A 17,034-nucleotide genomic window follows, 5' to 3' on the forward strand; every position below is an offset into this window, starting at 1 on the left:
TTGGGATTCAGGAATCTGTGTTTTAACAACTCCACCAGGTGATTCTCATCACGAGAGAAGGTTGGGAAACACTGCCTTAAGCAACAAAATAATGAAGCAGGTGAGGGCTGACCTGGAGGAGGCAGCTGCATCTCATGCTACCTCCTGGTCTTCATTTGTTTCATCCTGTTTTTATCACCTTCTCCCATGAGCCATCCGGCCCCTTTGATGGCCTCTTTCTTCTTTCCACCCAAAATAGGCTCTCTGAGCCCATCCCTTGTCTTTGATTCTCCTCCATGTGTTCTACCTCCCCACGGCCCTAGACTCCCACACACCCTGGGGATGGCTCCCCACTCTGGCTCCACCCCTGACTTCTTAGCCAAACCCAGTTGCTCTGCCTTCTCCTGCCCATTGAACTCTTCTCATTGGGGGTCTTCGGGTTGCTGTAAACAAGTGTCACAAATTGGGTGGTTTAAGGCAACAGAAATGTATTGTCTCACAGTTCTGGGACCAGAAGTCTAAGATCAAAGTGCAGGCAAGGCACCTTGAAACCTGTAGAGGAGAACCCCTACCCCCACCCACTGCCCCCTGGCTCTTCCAAGCGTCTGGTGGTGGCCCATCAGTCCTTGGTCTTCCTTGACTTGTAGCTAAATCACCCCAGTCTCTGCCTCTGTCATGACATGGCCTTCTCCTGTATGTGCATGTCTTCATGGCAATTTCCTCTTCTTATAGACACCAGTTAGCGCTGGCTGGTGCTTCTCAATGTAGAGCATCAGTCCTAGCACTAAAGGGTCATGGGTTTGACCTCTGGTCAAGGGCACATACCTGGGTTGCAGGTTTGGTCTCTGGCCCTGGTCGAGGTGTGTGGAGAAGGCAGCCAATCGATGTCTCTCTCTCTCTCTCTCTCTCTCTCTCTCTCTCTCTCTCTCGCGAGCTCGCGAGCTCACTCTCGCTCCCCCACCCCCATTCTCTCAAAAGCAATGGAAAAAAATATCCTCAGGTGAGCGATTTTTAAAATAAATAAATAAAGACCAGGTACAATGGGTTCAGGCCCACCCTAAGGACCTCTTCTTAACATGATTATATCTGCAAAGACCCTGTTTCTAAATAGTGTCACCTTCAGGGGTACTGAGGGTTATGACCTCAAAGTGTCTTGGGGAGCAAGGGGCAGGGAGGTACAATTTAACTGCTAACAGATGTGTGAGTAACATTTTAAGGAAGTGTTAGAAATTTCACCTTGGTAGGCGGAATGGAAGGAAGGACTCTGGCAGGATGGGTCTGTGACCTGCTGTGGAGACCACAAGGTTAGGGGGAATTGAGAACCTGGGCTGCCATCCCCACTGTGAGAGCCACCAAGACCCCAGAGGTGGAACTAAGTGGGCCCAGTCTATTAAAGATATGACACAGCACCTGTTAATGTAGAATCGCTAAACATTTAAAATGATATATATATATATATATATATATATATATATATATATATATATATATATATATATATAAAACCTTCAAAACCCCTCTCGATACCCTTCTGTGCCTTCTCTGCCCCTGTCGTGTCTCTCACCTTCCCCTTCAGGCATTCCCCACCTTCCCGCTGGGCCTCCAGCCCTGACATCCTCCAAGAAACTCCTGAGGCCTCCTCCTTCCCCTGCAGTTGCTTGGAATTTCCCTGGCCCCTTACTACATTCTCATCCAGCTGTGGAGGAGAAAGGGAGGGGTGCTCTTAGGAAAAGTGTGTTTCAGTCAGTTCCAAACTTGACTCTGGGCAAATCTGACTAACTAAGAGGTGAAAAATAAAAATAAAAAAGTGTGTCAGCTTCTTCCTGGGCCTCTAAGCTTTGTGTCTTTCACTTCCCTGGAGCCGGGGACTGTACCAGTCTGTTCTTTACACATTTCCTGTGCTCAGTAACCCAGCATCCTGGAACAGAACTTATCTCCACATTGTACACTGCACATCCCATCGCCCTGTTCTTCCTGGACTTTGAGCTTCAATGGGGGAGGTGGGACAGGAAGGGAGGGAGAGAGACGTCACTGATCAAGGGTTCTAGGAGGGCGAGTGATGCAGAGGTTGATTCACGAGGTGGGGCCGGGAGGACTTGGCCCTGAGAAGTCTGAGGCTGGGGAAAGGAGACAGTGATCGACGGAGCACAAATTAGACACTCAAGACAAAGTAATACCGAAGGGTCAGTGCGTTAATTGTAACTTCTGTCTTCTTGTCTCCGTTCCTGGAGGGGAGTTTTGTCTTGTTTACCAGCGTCTTTCCAGCACTCACCCTCCTGCCCTGCCTGGCACACAACAGACTCTATTTTCTTTGACCATCTTTCATGTCTTCTAATTTGCAACGCTCTTTCCTATTGCTGGGCCTTAGCACAAACTAAGAACACTTGGTTTGATCTGGACCACCTTCTCTTTCAACTGACGCACTCCTTTTCATGCTTTGGTCCACAGCTTAAACGTTAGCTCCTGGAAGAACACACGTTCTATTTAAAGTAAATTGCGCACACACACACACACACACACACACACACACACACCACATGCGTGTGCTAGCCTTTATCACAGCATCCTATTTGTTGTTTTCATAGCCCATACCACAATCTGCAATGGTGTGTTTCTTGTATTGCTCCTCCACTTGCCTGTATGTGCTGGGAAGAGAAAATTCACATTCATCTTATTCATTATTGTAGCCCCAGCAACCAGCACATCCAAAGGCTTTCAACAGATAAAGGTTAAGGAACAAAAGAATGAATATATACACTCAGAATTTAATAAACCTGTCAGAATTTTAATACGATGTTACATGGGAATTTTGGCATAAACTAAAGATGGCATCTTAGGCCATCTCATCAGAGGAAAGATGAATTATTTATTAACTATCTAGGATCGATTGAATAACCCAAATGAAAGCTGACTCTATTCCTTCCTCACTCTATATCAAAATCAGTTCCAAATGGATCGAAGATGTAAGCCTTAAAAAATGAAGTCATTAAAAGAACATGAAGAAAATGTACAAGAAGTTTTAATCATCTTAAAGCAGAGATGTTTTTCTAAGTAAGCCAAAGAAGGAACGTTTGATATAGATAAATACATAAACATTTAACACTTTCTTCACACACACAAACACACTCAAAACGTACTCAGAGACAAAAGACAAACAACAAAATAATTGTTACACTCGACAAAAGCCGTAATCCACATAAACCACATGTTATTGCATATAAATAATCCACATAAACCACATGTTGTTGCATATAAATAATGAAAACACTAATAACTCAAAATAAAAACAAAAGACATAAGCAGAGAAAAATTCATGCAAAATGGCTTTTAAAAACTGGGATATATGATTTTAAGAATATCAAAGGAAAGGAATGTACATTAAAAAGTGAGGTAACCATATTTCATCTTAGAAACAGGCAGAAATGAAAAACCTTAATAATATTTAGTGTTGGCCAATATGTGGAGAAATGCGCATTGGCATATTATTAGGGCATACATTTTGTCTTTTGAAAGTCAGCCTCCTCGGGTTAGCTGGTCTTTGAGCATTTTTATGTCTGTGTGAAGGACAATTTGGCAACATTTATTGGAATTTTAAATGTACCTACTCTTGGGCCAGCAATTGCATTCTAGGATTTTTTTCTGCGGATAAACATGGACACAGATGTAAAGATTCATGCAGAAGACCAAAACAATGGAAATGACCTTGAATAGTGGACTGATGAAAAAAGGTTCGGTTCATACCCATAATAAGCTACCATATGGTCACTGGGGGAAATATGCCAATGACATATATGTGTTTAATATAATGAAGCATACAAGATATGGACCAGAATGCATTGTACAAACTCATTTGTTGAGAGAGAAAAAAGCAGTCCAGAGATAACATACAAACAAACAAATAGACAGTCACATACACATTTCTGGAAGGTATTCATAAGAAACCACTAGAGGAGGGGAGGTTAGGAAGGTTATTTTTCATGATAACTTTTCGTATTATGAGGAAAAAAAGTTTACTAAGTGCACATATTACTTTTTTTAAATTTAAAAACCAGCTAAATTATAATATTGTTAGCATAACTCAGTGTAGCCCTCAAAACGATTTTCTGTTCTAATAAAAGTGATGTTAGTAAAATAGAACGATTTTTCAGTCTGGTTAGTGCTTTTATTATTACAAGGTATGAAATTTTAAATGAACATGCAAAATTAAAACACACACACACACACACACACACACACACTCACACACTTTCAATAACCCAGAAGTGAGACAGGTTTAGCCCTTTAGTTGTGATTAGAGTATTAAAACGTAAAAAGCCTACACTTGATTTACTAATAAATATTTCATTATAAAAAGGGCCTGCCAAGGCAGCTTGGACAGGTTAAGCTCATTTGTAGATATGGCCACTCCCTACCCATCCCCAACAACGTATTCAAATTCAGTGCCAAAGGTTACTTATTAAACTCAAAGATAGTATGTCCTGGGAAAACCATTATCAACTTGGCCTTTAGGAGAGCTGATCTCTTAATAAAACACAGAACAACTATCTCAGAAAAACGAAAATGGGCAATCGCCATGTAAGTATTTATTGCATTTGGGAATGGAAAACGGTTTTCCTTTTGGTTATATAGCATGTATAGAAATTTAAACTATGAAATAATTAATACGTTTATGCTTTATGATTGTGATGCTCCTTACTACTGCTTTTCACAACAGCATACCATACTTTTAAAATGCAGTTAGAATGTGTTTTTCCCCCATTAGTAAAAAATCTCTAAAAGGAGGGAGATTAAGACGATGATGAAGATTCTTTTAGAGAAGTGTTTAAAATGAGGTGCCTTGCAGAGAGCAAAGTGGTTAATACATACTTGTGGAATGAATGACTAGCGCTGTTAGTAGCAAAGATGCACAAAAACTCATAGACCGATCATCAGAGTTTTGCAGGGAAGACAGGGTTCTTGCAAAGATCAGTAGACCAAGGTAAAGATACTCCTACAAGGCCATACAACTTGAATTGAAAGCTGATAACATCCCAGTATTATTTCTAAACAGCATCAAATATCCAGATATTTTGCAAATATACAGGAAATGGAGTCAATATTTTACTTTTCCTCTGAAATACCTGGGCTCCTGTGAAAAAAGGGTCTAAATTACTGATAACTAACAACTGACTAAAATACTACTGTTTGGAACCAACTATGCACAAGGCAGGTCATAGTAAAATTGCAATAAGACTTCTCATAAGGTTTTGTTGCACACCCTGTGGCTTCCCACAGCAAAAAATGATTATTGTAAGCAGCGATCAGACTCTCAAACCTCAGAGGGAAAGCAGGGGAGGGCAGGGGTAAGGGGAAGAGATCAACCAAAGGACTTGTGTGCATACATATGGGCCTAACCAGTGGCCATGGACAACGGGGGTGGGGGGCTGGGGGGAACATATCTAGGGAGGGGTTTGGGATGGGAATGGGGGAATAAGGACAATTATGTGAGACCATAACCAATAAAATAAATTTTAAAAAATGATTTATTGTGTGAGCACTAGGAGTGAAGAGAATAAAACTCAAAATGTTCTGTAAACTCTAACTTGGTTTGTATGGGTTTTTATTTTCCTTTGCTATAAATTAAACATGCGCTCATATGGTTGCAAACCTACAAGTTTCTTCTTCAGAGAGGCATTATGTTTTAAATCATCTGTAAATAACCTTACATACCTGCCAAGATTCGAGCCTTCCAGTCAGCCTATCTTTCAAAGAAACGGAAACCTCTTCCGCTCCTCTGGCATTTCGTCCCTTGAAAGTCAACCCCACGCGGCAGCGGGCTTCTGGGAGTGGCCCAGCATCTTTATATATTTCTCTTTTGCATCCTCAGAGCCAGACTTACTGCCTCTCGGAGGGCAGTCAGCAGTTGCCCCAAGGAGACACCCCACCCTCGACAACCGTGCAGTCTCTCAGCCGCCAATCGGGGAGTGGACAGCCAGAGGCCCATCAGCCTGTAAGCACTTTCCCCTCCAATTCACAGGTGTGACTGGGCTTTCTGAGGGGCCCAGTGGCACTCGCCACCGCTTGTCATAACGGCCCCTCTGCCATCCTGCAGTCTGGGATGTCATCACCAGGCATTACTTCCAAGCAGAGAAACATTTCCCCCAGAAAACGTTTGTTACGATATTTTCAGCTACATTTAAAAATGTAATCTAGGCCGAAACCGGTTTGGCTCAGTGAATAGAGCGTCAGTCTGCAGACTGAAGGGTCCCAGGTTCGATTCTGGTCTGGGGCATGTACATTGGTTGTGGGTACATCTCCAGTAGGGGGTGTGCAGGGGGCAGCTGGTCCATGTTTCTCTTTCATCGATGTTTCTAGCTCTCTGTCCCTCTCCCTTCCTCTCTGTAAAAAAAAAATCAATAAAATATATTTTTTAAAAATGTAATCTAGGTAGGCACTGAGCTTACATTTCCAACAGTGTCCCCTTAACAGTGCCTTAAATGCAGAGCATACAGCTACAATATGGCCACTAGGACATTTCTGAAAATACTAGCAGAATTTAAGGTGTGCCCAACTGTGGGATCCCTTAACACGACCCGTGTGGTTCAGGGCCCACTCACGGTCCGATTTCTGGAGAAGGCCGCACACTAAAATGAAGAGAGATACTGGAAAAGAGTTAATTTGGGAAAATGGGGGGGCCAGGAGGGAGTCAACCTCTAGTGGGAAAACTGCCACAGGGTAGCAAAGCTCTGGCCTTGCTACCCTGTTTCCCCGAAAATAAGACAGTGTCTTATATTAATTTTTTCTCCCAAAGTTGCGCTAGGTCTTATTTTCGGAGGATGTCTTATATTTCGGGAAACAGGGTATCCCTTTTATTGAGGCTATGGGATACACTCATTCCCTTAAGCAGCTTTGGGAAACACCCATAGCCCTTAGGCAGTAATAAGCAGATTATCATATCAGTAAGGATTTACATGATTTCAAGATAGGGAAGTTGCCTCAGTTACCATTGTCTCAATTAGATAGGGAGTGGTTGGCTCTGACCTTTCAGAGCTTCAAGGTTGACCAGCCTCTTTCTATTAGTGAGACAATGATTGGTTTCTGGCACCCAAGGAATGAATCTGTTTGAAGACTATGTTTCTAAACTAGTAAAGCTTTTTGAGAGTACAAAGCATTGTCTCAGGAATGACTTAAATGACTTGCATTAGAAAGTTATCTGAGCCTAGCTGGTGTGGCTCGTGGCTCGTGGCTCGTGGCTCAGTGGTTGAGCATGGACCTATGAACCAGGAGGTCAAGGTTTGATTCATGGTCAGGGTACAGGCCTGGGTTGTGGGCTCGGTCCTCAGCAGAGGGCATGCAGAAGGCAGCTGATGAATGATTCTCATCATTGATGTTTTTATCTCTCTCTCTCTCTCTCTCTCTCCCTCTTCCTTCTTCTTTCTGAACTCAGTAAGAACATTTTTTAAAAAAGTAATTTGAATATAAATTTAACACAATGCTTGTAGTTCTGAAGCAACTATATAACCAAAACAAATTTTAAAAAATTAAAATATTAGTAAAACATAAGCTGGTGGTGTGCAAATGTATGTGCTTGTTTTTGTGTAATAGATGATGGTATTTTGCTGAGATTTAATGGTCTTGCTCAATGTGAAAACAGTCCTGATTGCTATGATGTGCTGTGTGACTTCTTAGTTCTCCTATCACGTTTCTCTGTCCAAACTACTGATAAACTTTTGTTTATAAAACTCTATGCAATATAATTGGGCCTTTTCTTGCATATATTAAACCTACCTCTGTTTTTTGTTATTTTATCTTTATCCTGCACAATTAAAGTATGATTATTTGGTAAATATATAATCATAAGTAGACACACAAATGCAGGAAATGAAATCATGAATCTTGGTTATGATTGGCCATCCTGATGATGTAATATGCTTTATATTAGTTTTTAAGTTATTGGCTTTCACTATGCTATTAAAGAAGCCTACCTGGAGAGGTTTGAATCCCCAAGAATATGACCACAGACCAGGGTTCTATAGAAAACTGTTTGACAAACATTGCTCTAAAGCCAACAGTCTTGCCTATGATTACATTTTCCAAGGTACTATAATACAAAATACTAGCCAATTCTGAAAACTGAAAACTACTCTTTTTGCTTTACCCCCATCCTTTTGTCATCAGTAATGATTTTTTTAAAAACTGAAGACCTAATGTTTGTGATTTGTCTATTTGGAGCAGTAATAAGATACTGGGTTATTATCATTTACTAAATCACACAATGTTCAAAGAGTCTTCTGAGCCTAGAGGGTGTGCTCAATGACTTTGTGCATAGACAGAAAAATAAGAACAACAGAAAAATATTCTTTGGTTTAGCCAAATGACACTCCAATCTACTATGTGCATTGTTTTCAAGAGAATCAAAATCTAGAGGGAAAGCGAGTACTGAGATCAAGTGAGATGACTTTGCCATAGAGCGTGGCTGTAGGGAATTGGTGGAGTAATAGAGAGGGAGTGAGATAGAGGGGGTCCATTGATATATATGGAAAAAACCCACAAACTTCAGAAGACTAATGATTTCTGGAAAAATTACTTGCAAGGCTGATGAAGACCCACTGGACAGGATCACAGTCTTATCTTGCTATTCAAAGTGTGGTCTCTGGATGGGTGGCAGCATCCACATTTTTGCCAGGGCGCTTATTAGAAATGTAGACTCTCAGGCCCACCCAGACCTACAGAGTCAACATCTACATTTTTAAACAAGATCCTCCAGTGATTTCACTGGACTGGAGAACAAGTTCTCCAACTGCACACTGGGGAGTTCTAGAAACCACAGATGTCCGAGTCCCACCCCCAGAGAGTCTGAGTGCATTGGAGCCTGGGCATGGGGATTGGAAATTGCTCCCCAGGTGATGTTAATGGGCAGCAGAGTTTTGGAAACTCTGCCCTGGAGCACACCAGCACCCGCACAAGGACAGACCAGCACACTGCCCACAAAGGCAGGTGTCACTGCGAGTGTCCGCAAATGAAAACTATGAGCCTGTGAATGTGAGAACATCTGCTCAGCAGCCTGCCTTGGTGTTTGTGAACATGCCACGTTTATGACTTCCTTGTGCCAATATTTAGCCAACATAAATATTGTCTGAAAGGGAGAGAAGTTTGGAACTTGCAGCAGGTAAACACCAGGCAAGCCCAGGTGAAGGTGGATAGGAACACCTGGGAGCCACGTGACACAAGGGGAGTAAGTCCGCATTCCCGAGAAAAGGAGGGAGGCTCTGGAGGCAGGAACCAGCCTAAACCAGGCAGCCATACCTCTCTTACTCAGGAAAACTTTTATTCCGGAAAGTCAGTCCTCAGAACACCACCGTGAGAGTAAGAGGAAACAAAGAGGCCCTCGGACGTCAAATGATGGCATCCACTACAGCACACCTTCTTTGACTGGAATGAAAAGAAAGATGAAAATGTTTAAACAAAATTAAAGAAATAATTAACAGGTTCGGATCCAATGCACATTTAAACTCCCTTCCCAGGGGAAATAAGAAGATCCGTTGTTTTGATTCTGATAGAGACAGAAATTTGCTTAAAGCAAATTTAGCTATTTTACCTCGTTTCCTTTTCAGCAAATCCTAACTTTTTCATATCATTGATTATGCTCTACTACACAGCACCATTCAGTGCAGTGCTGGCCAGCTCAGCCCCCAATATTTTCTCTTTTCAATTCCATCTGACCCACTTATTGACCCTTGAGGATCCCAGAGCACACCAGCGTCTTTTTTTTTTTTCCTGCAGGCAATGAATCCTGCGTTCATACCTTCATTAAATTGGCAAAGGAAACAGCCTTTGGCAATAGAAGAAGGAAATGGATAATTCTTTCCTAGTGAGAAAAGTGCTTCATTTTTCATAACTCTTGAAGGCATGGTTTCTTTCACGGTTGAGAAATAGCCATCATCTCCCCACGACCACACTATCCTCTAGGACTAGGTTCACTTTGGTTGACGCAATAGAGCAGTAACTGGATAGCTGGAGGTTTAACACTCTTCAGGGGTCTCTTACTCCCCAAACAATCTGGACAACTTCAGAGCAGACCATCATTTTCACCAGGACACAAAATCTTGTTTCCAGACAGTGCATGTTAGTCTGCCTCTAGAAGGCACTCTGAGTTCTCTGGCCCAACATAGCACTAAAGGGCCCCTAAGAATGAGTCGGCTGAGGCTGCTGGTGGAGGCTGTGATGCCTCCAACAACTGTGATGCAGACAAAGAAGCAGGGTGGTGGTGACAGGCTTCTTTCTCCCTTTGGGCTGACTTTAACTCCAATGCTTCCTCCTAATTACCTCATCCCTGCATTCGTCTTTCAGATGTGTCATCTGGGCTGCTTAAAAAAAAATTAAAGACACCATGGTCCACTTCTGACCTTCCCTTTTATAATAGGTAACCACCACCATTTGCTCCTTGTGAATGGGATCTTGCTTTAGTTGGCACCTACGTGCCATTTACCAGGAGAAGCTCAGCCTCTCAGCACCCTTTAAACTAGCATGTTGACCCTTAGCACCTTAGATCTTGGCACTATTGGCAATTGGGGCCAGAGGACTCTTTTTTGTGAGAGGCTACCCTGTGCCTGGAGGGATTTTTGGCAGAATTCCTGGCCTTTATGACTGGATGCCAGTAGCACCTCCCCTATTTGTGACAACTAAAAATGCCTCTGGACATTGCCAAGAGTCCCCAGGGAGGCAAAATCGCTCCTAGTTGGTTAAGAATCACTTCATTAGATAGATGGGAAAGCAAGACTCTTATAGGACATTGAGATGGCCCTATAATATCTTTATCTGGCTGAATTTCCACCAACAACCGTGAATTTCTGCCCCTCTGGCCCAGGCATTCCCCCATACTGATTGCCTCTTTTATCACCAGGTAAATGCCGACTCATCTTGAACACTGACCCTTATATCCCTGTTGGTGACAACTGAGAAGCAACGGTTTCCCCCCAAATGGCTGTTAGCCCATTAGTAACTGCTGGTGGTCAGGGTGAGAGGCTTTTCTGCAGAAATACCCAGGAATGAGGCTGCTGGTTTTCCTGCCTCGATGAGCAAGACTCACCTAGAAAGATAGTGAGTGAAACTCACCTCTCTGTTTGGGCGTAGCCCCCATTCAATCTCCCTAAACCAGACCTCACGGCACTGTAGGCCCACCTCATCGTCTGCATTTCTAAGTCCATTGTCAGTACTTTCAGGAATAACAGTGCCTAAACATCTTCCTAAGGTCAGGTCTCAACCCCATTGTCACATTTGACTGGTAAATATCACACGGACAAGTACAACCCAGGGCATAGGCTAAGAAAGCTCATTTTTCTGGAAGCAACCTAACTATATCAGCCTTCATCAAAAGACGTTCTTAATATGACAGCATATAAGTAACCTCAAATTTAGGAGAAAGGTAATTTTTTAATCTAGAAAGTTTCACTCAATTTTCATAGTCATTGTCAACATATGTTAAGTAAATCATATTGAAATGTGATCTAAACCAATGTTTTGTCCTGCTTTGTTTTTCCAGCCTTATCTGCCAATGATGCAAATATTCCTACTCATTTAGACTGATGGCCAATACTTAATTTATACATAGCATTTTGAGGTTGTGTCTTTGAAAAGATGGGTCAATAGCAAATGCGTTCTCAGCACCCTGCTAAGGTTGAGCAGAGCCCAGGTTTCCTAGCATAACTTTCCTAGCTATCTGGTCTAACTCCTGATTAATAGATTTCTAAAGGGGGGAAGGTTCAAAGAATGGAGGAATCAACCTTGCCATTAGTCAGTGTGACCACGGAGAGTCTTAATTAAAATGGAGCAATAACTACATGTATAATGTCAAGTATTCTTCTAAAATTGAAACTGTGCCTAAATATAGCCAACAGAGTATCCTGCGATGTATATATATTTTCTATTTAATGGCTTTACTTTTTCTCTAATGAGCATTTGAGTATATTTTTATTTAAAAACCCCCTAAAAGCAAGACTTTACCAAATTTACTGTTCCAAAGAAACTGTACCCAAGAAACAGTCAATTTAATAAAGCAATATCCCACTTATCATCCAAGATTCATATTTAAAAATGTGAATGGCCCCTCTGTTCTGTTTCAAATTGCCCATCTGTGTCTACTAAACATGTCTATGTAAATGTCACAAGGATATTTTCTGACTCTGAACTCATGAACTTTAATAGCACAACACTTTGCATTCATACTAACTGGTTTCAAGTACAAATAAGTGGTCAGTCAGAGATTTAAAAATTTATCCTAAGAGAGAAGAGTTTAGGGTTTTTCTATAAGCAAGTAGGTGACCCTTGGGAAGACTTAACAAGCAGGTCTCAGTTTATTTGTAAAATATGGGGATTGGGTACATTCACTGTTGCTCCAACTTCAGATGCCATTATGACCTTCACACAGCTAGTAAGTGATGTAACCTATACTAATAGAAGCCTAGCTGGCCCTTGCCTGTGATGTCATCACAAGATGGCCACCACAATATGACCACCATAAGAAAGATGTGCACACAGGCCTGGTGGCTGTTCTGCATGGTGAGTCCTGAGGGTCCCACAGCTCCACGTAGCGTGGAGGAGGTGGGTAGCGGCAGGGGAGGGCAATTGTGGGAAATTGGGGTGGCAGGGGAAGGCAGTTGGGGGTGATCAGGCCAGCAGGGGAGCAGTTAGGGGGGCAATCAGGCTGGCAGGCAGAAGTGGTTAGGGGCAATCAGGCAGGCAGACAGGTCAGCGGTTAGGAGCCAGTGGTCCTGGATTGTGAGTCAGACATCCTCCGAGGGGTTCCAGATTGGAGATGGTGCAATCTGGGCTGAGGAAACCTCCCTCCAACCCCAAAGCATGAATTTCAGGCACTGGGCCTCTAGTTCAAATATAATCTGGATCCAGGATTAAATGTATATTACTAGAGCCCCAGTGCACGAAATTCAGCCTGGCCTGCAACAACGCCAGCATCCTGCACCCCAGCCAGTCTCTGGCCAGTGCCTGCCCACCTGCCCTCCCTCCCTTCATTGGCCAGGGCACACAGGATGCTGGGGCTCATCTCTGGGGCGACGCCGTCAGTGTCCAGCACCCCAGCCACTATGGGCGGCGCCATCTTTGTGTCAGAGTGATGGTTAATTTGCATATTACCCTTTTATTATATAGGACATGCCACATCTTTTTTTAAAATCTATTGTGAATAATGACAGAATGAATCCATTGCCTTATTCCATCTTCCTGAGATTCTGCTGGGTAGGGCAGGAATTGGTCCCAGTTTGCAGATGAGAAGCAGAAAATGTGATTCCGTTTGGCTCAGGAGAAATATTGGGAGCACAACTGGACCGTTAGGCCTCTCCACAAACACTCTCTGCCCACAGGAGAGGTCTTTGATTTTACTTCACTTCCCAGTGCTTCATGGTCGTGAGCGTTCACAATCTATGCAAGGGGTCCTTGGCTTCCCTGGTCATCAGAGAAGTAGCAGGTCTCAACTGGTGTTTTGGTAAAAAGACCAGCATTCTAAGAGTTGAACTGAGCTTTTCTACCATTAAGTTAAAAAAAATTTTTTTTTTTAAACAGGGACAAAAAAAAAAAAAAAATGGTGAATAAGTTAATAATGGAGTTTCTGGATCCAGACTGTGTAGTTCTGAAATCCATCACTTACTAGCTGCATGACTTCAGGCAAGTTATTCACCTTTTTAAAAAAATATATTTTATTGATTTTTTTTTTACAGAGAGGAAGGGAGAAGGATAGGGAGTTAGAAACATTGATGAGAGAGAAACATTAATCAGCTGCCTCCTGCACACCCCCCCACCGGGGATGTGCCCGCAACCAAGATACATGCTCTTGACTGAAATTGAACCTGGGACCTTTCAGTCTGCAGGCCGACACTCTATCCACTGAGCCAAACCTGTTAGGGCTATTTACCTCTTTATGTCTTGGTTTTCTCATCTGCAAAATAGGAGGTAGTAATACCTACCTCTTGGGATAAATGAGTTACTATACGTAAACTGTTTGGACTAGTGCCCGGCACATAGTGTTTTATAGTCTGCTGTCATTCCCAATCTTATGTGTTCCTCCCATAAATTTCTCTTAAACTCTAAGCTCCTGCTACTACTTATTGATAAGTACAAAATGGGTTCTGATTTTGGACAAAATTATGTAATCAGTTTTAAAGATGCCTTCACGAAGCACCATGTCAAGAGCTCAGTCAACACTCCATGGGACTCAGGTCAAGGTGGGAGGAAGTGAGGAGAATAACACTGAGCACTCACCATGTGCCAAACATTTTTTATACAAATCTTTACAATGACCCACAAGAAGGTACTATTATTATTATTATCACCTTTCAAATGGGAAAATAGAGACTTAGAAAGTAAAAGGAGGGAGATAGCATCATGCCAGGTTCAAGGGTGGATATCTTGGGAAAGGGGTACCTATATGACCACAAGGAAGTCTCTTTCCCAAACTGGACCTCAATTTCCCCAACTCTATCATGACCTTAAAATCTGCGCAAACCAAGTGAAGCCCAAAGTGCCAACATTGGCTCACGGTGCCACTTACTAGCAGTGGGAATGGTCACTGCTTACACTGAGGAGAATTCAGGGAAGTTCAAGGCTCTCCCCAGCACAGCCCTCACCTGCCCCCATATTGCTCCTGCTCATAAACCCAGGCCACTACCTGGTTTGAATCCTCATTTTTAATCTCTGCAACCTCCTCCCGATTTCACATCTGCTAGAACAGCAGCTCCCTTTAGAGGCATGTAAAATGAGCTCTCTGCCCTCTGTCCCCAGCACTTCCTCAGAACCCTGCTGTCTCAGAGAGTGGACACCAAGCAACACTCTCAAATATTTACTGAGCAGACTGCAGCCAGCCAGGGCCACTGCACTGGGAAGCGCAAACAATCAAAATGCCACTCCCATTACATTTTGATAATATTTCAGAGTTTACAAATGAGCCTGACATGCTCTGTCACCAAGCATCCCGCCTCCTACGTGCCACCAACCCAGTGCTCACTGTAATCTGGCATATGCCATCACATCCCAAATGCGACTGCCTCCAAACCTCACACCACCCTTGGGTCAGTGGGTGCTTCTCCACTTTAAAGACAGACAACAAAGGCTCAGAGAGATGTGTCAACTTCCCACCATCTTACAACCGGCGAGGAAAAAGCGTAACTGAATACAGTGGGTCTGACTCCCAAGTCCACACCAGGTCATTAGACCAGCCATGTTTGCTCTGCAGTGGCATAGTGACAGGTCATAGTAAGCACATGTGTGCAGAGACCCTGAAAGCATCACGCTGTAGCTCTCCCTGGAATGTCCTTCCCTCCCTCAACCCTCCCCTTCCTCACCACCCCCCTTGCCTACCTTCTATGCATCTCTCAAAAACCAGCACAAATGTCAACTTCTCCATAAAAAAATCCCTTTTTCTCTTCTCAGCTATTTGCACCCAACTGTTTACCAACCCATAATGCAGCTGTCATTGATCTATTGTACTTCCATTTTTATTTCCCTGAGGACCAGGACTGGGTTTCATAGATCATTAAGTCCCCTGGCCTGGGGCAGTGAGCACCACACAACAGATCTTCAACACTTGTCTGTTGAGGGCAGGAGAGGGAGAGGGAAAAAAGTGGGGGGGGGGGGGCGGGGGGAGGAGAAAGGGAAGAAGGAAGCAGTGAAAGAGAAGGGAAGAGAAGAGAGGAGAAGCAGGGAGAGTGGGAGGAACTGTTCTGAGGACAGTCTGATTTGCCTACCACCTATTGCTCTTTAATTAATTTAGATGTCTCTTAGGAGGCAGTGCAGTCTTATTTTCCACTTGGGATGCTATCCAAATAGAAGATCAAACCACCCGGCTGACAGTAGGAGTGCACTTAAATATGAGTGCACTTAAGGCTGTGTCCTGGAAAATCCTGGTTCCCATATAATACACAAGCAAGCACTTTGCAAAGCATATCCGTCACTTTTCCACACACTCCATCCCCAGGGTTTGCTGCAAGCTGGAGGAAGACTTTCTTTAAATGTCCCCTTTCGATCAGAACAGCTAAGATTTCCTTAACCTGCACTGGGACAGAAGCCCTTGGCCATGTGCCTGTTTCTCCACTCTGCCCTTCCCTCTGTGGGCAGCAGAATCTGATACAAGAGCAGAGCACCCTCCGGGGCAGTGGATGCGCGGATGCTGGCACGTCCCTGAGTCCTTCCCCAGAGATGCCGTGCTCACTATTCTTTCCATCCAGGTGACACCGCTTCTGAGGCTTATAGCTCTTCCGTTTGTTTCTATACCCCCTTCCTCCAGAGAAGGGGAGCATTCCTTCCCTTGTTTTAGAAGCAGAATCATAGAGACTTGCTAGAAGGAGGACTCACCGAGATCGGCCATCCCCAGCGTAGTCATGGCCAGGCAGGACCTTCTGGGGGGGAACAGCATCTGGTTCCATGCTGCACCTGACACATGGCTCAGGCAGCACTTCACCAGGTACCAGGCTGTGTCTCACACTCGATCAGGTGTGAACGACCACCCTTGTCCAATGAGACTGATTAACAAGCGTGGACTTGGGGTGTCATCCTGAGTCCCCAGGACTTCATAGCCTGAATTTTTAACCCCTTACCTGCCCCATGTGAAATATATGCCTGGAACTCTAGATCCAAACTGCAGGGGATCAATGAAAAATGGATCGTCAGAGCGCCACTGACAAGATGAAAACCTCTCGAGCAGGAAAGGGATTAACATATTCTAGAAAGTTCATTGGCAATCTGCCTCCAACAACTATCGCTTACATTCATTAAGCCCATACTCTCTGCTAGGCTTTTCTTTTTTAAATTTAATATATTTTTATTGATTTTAGACAGGAAGGGAGAGGGACAGAGAGAGATAGAAACATCAACGATGAGAGAGAACCATTGATTGGTTGCCTCCTGCACACCCCTCTACTGGGGTTCGAGCCCTAAACCTGGAATTGAACCTGGGACCCTTCAGTCCACAGGCCAGCGCTCTATTCACTGAGCCAAACCAGCTGAGGCTAGGCTTCATTTTAAGATGCTTGGCACGAATGACTTCATTAAAATTCTCATAAAAGCTGGGAC

At 43.5% G+C, this 17,034-nt stretch overlaps 1 protein-coding gene across 2 annotated transcripts in view; it reads left to right on the plus strand.

Moving 5' to 3' along the window:
- Positions 1 to 4,479: 4,479 nt before the first annotated feature.
- ANXA13 (annexin A13) overlaps positions 4,480 to 17,034 on the plus strand; it is a 41,990-nt gene continuing 29,435 nt past the window's right edge. The window contains exons 1-2 of one of the 2 annotated variants that reach the window (XM_084865040.1): positions 4,480 to 4,554; positions 5,846 to 5,968. In XM_084865040.1, the coding sequence (XP_084721166.1) occupies positions 4,540 to 4,554; positions 5,846 to 5,968 (138 nt within the window). In that variant the 5' untranslated portion in view covers positions 4,480 to 4,539. The remainder of the gene's footprint in view (positions 4,555 to 5,845; positions 5,969 to 17,034) is intronic. The other variant, XM_084865041.1, reaches the window with a different exon arrangement.

This window comes from Pipistrellus hanaki, assembly GCF_964339955.1.
Source record: "Pipistrellus hanaki genome assembly, chromosome: 17".
Taxonomy (NCBI): domain Eukaryota; kingdom Metazoa; phylum Chordata; class Mammalia; order Chiroptera; family Vespertilionidae; genus Pipistrellus; species Pipistrellus hanaki.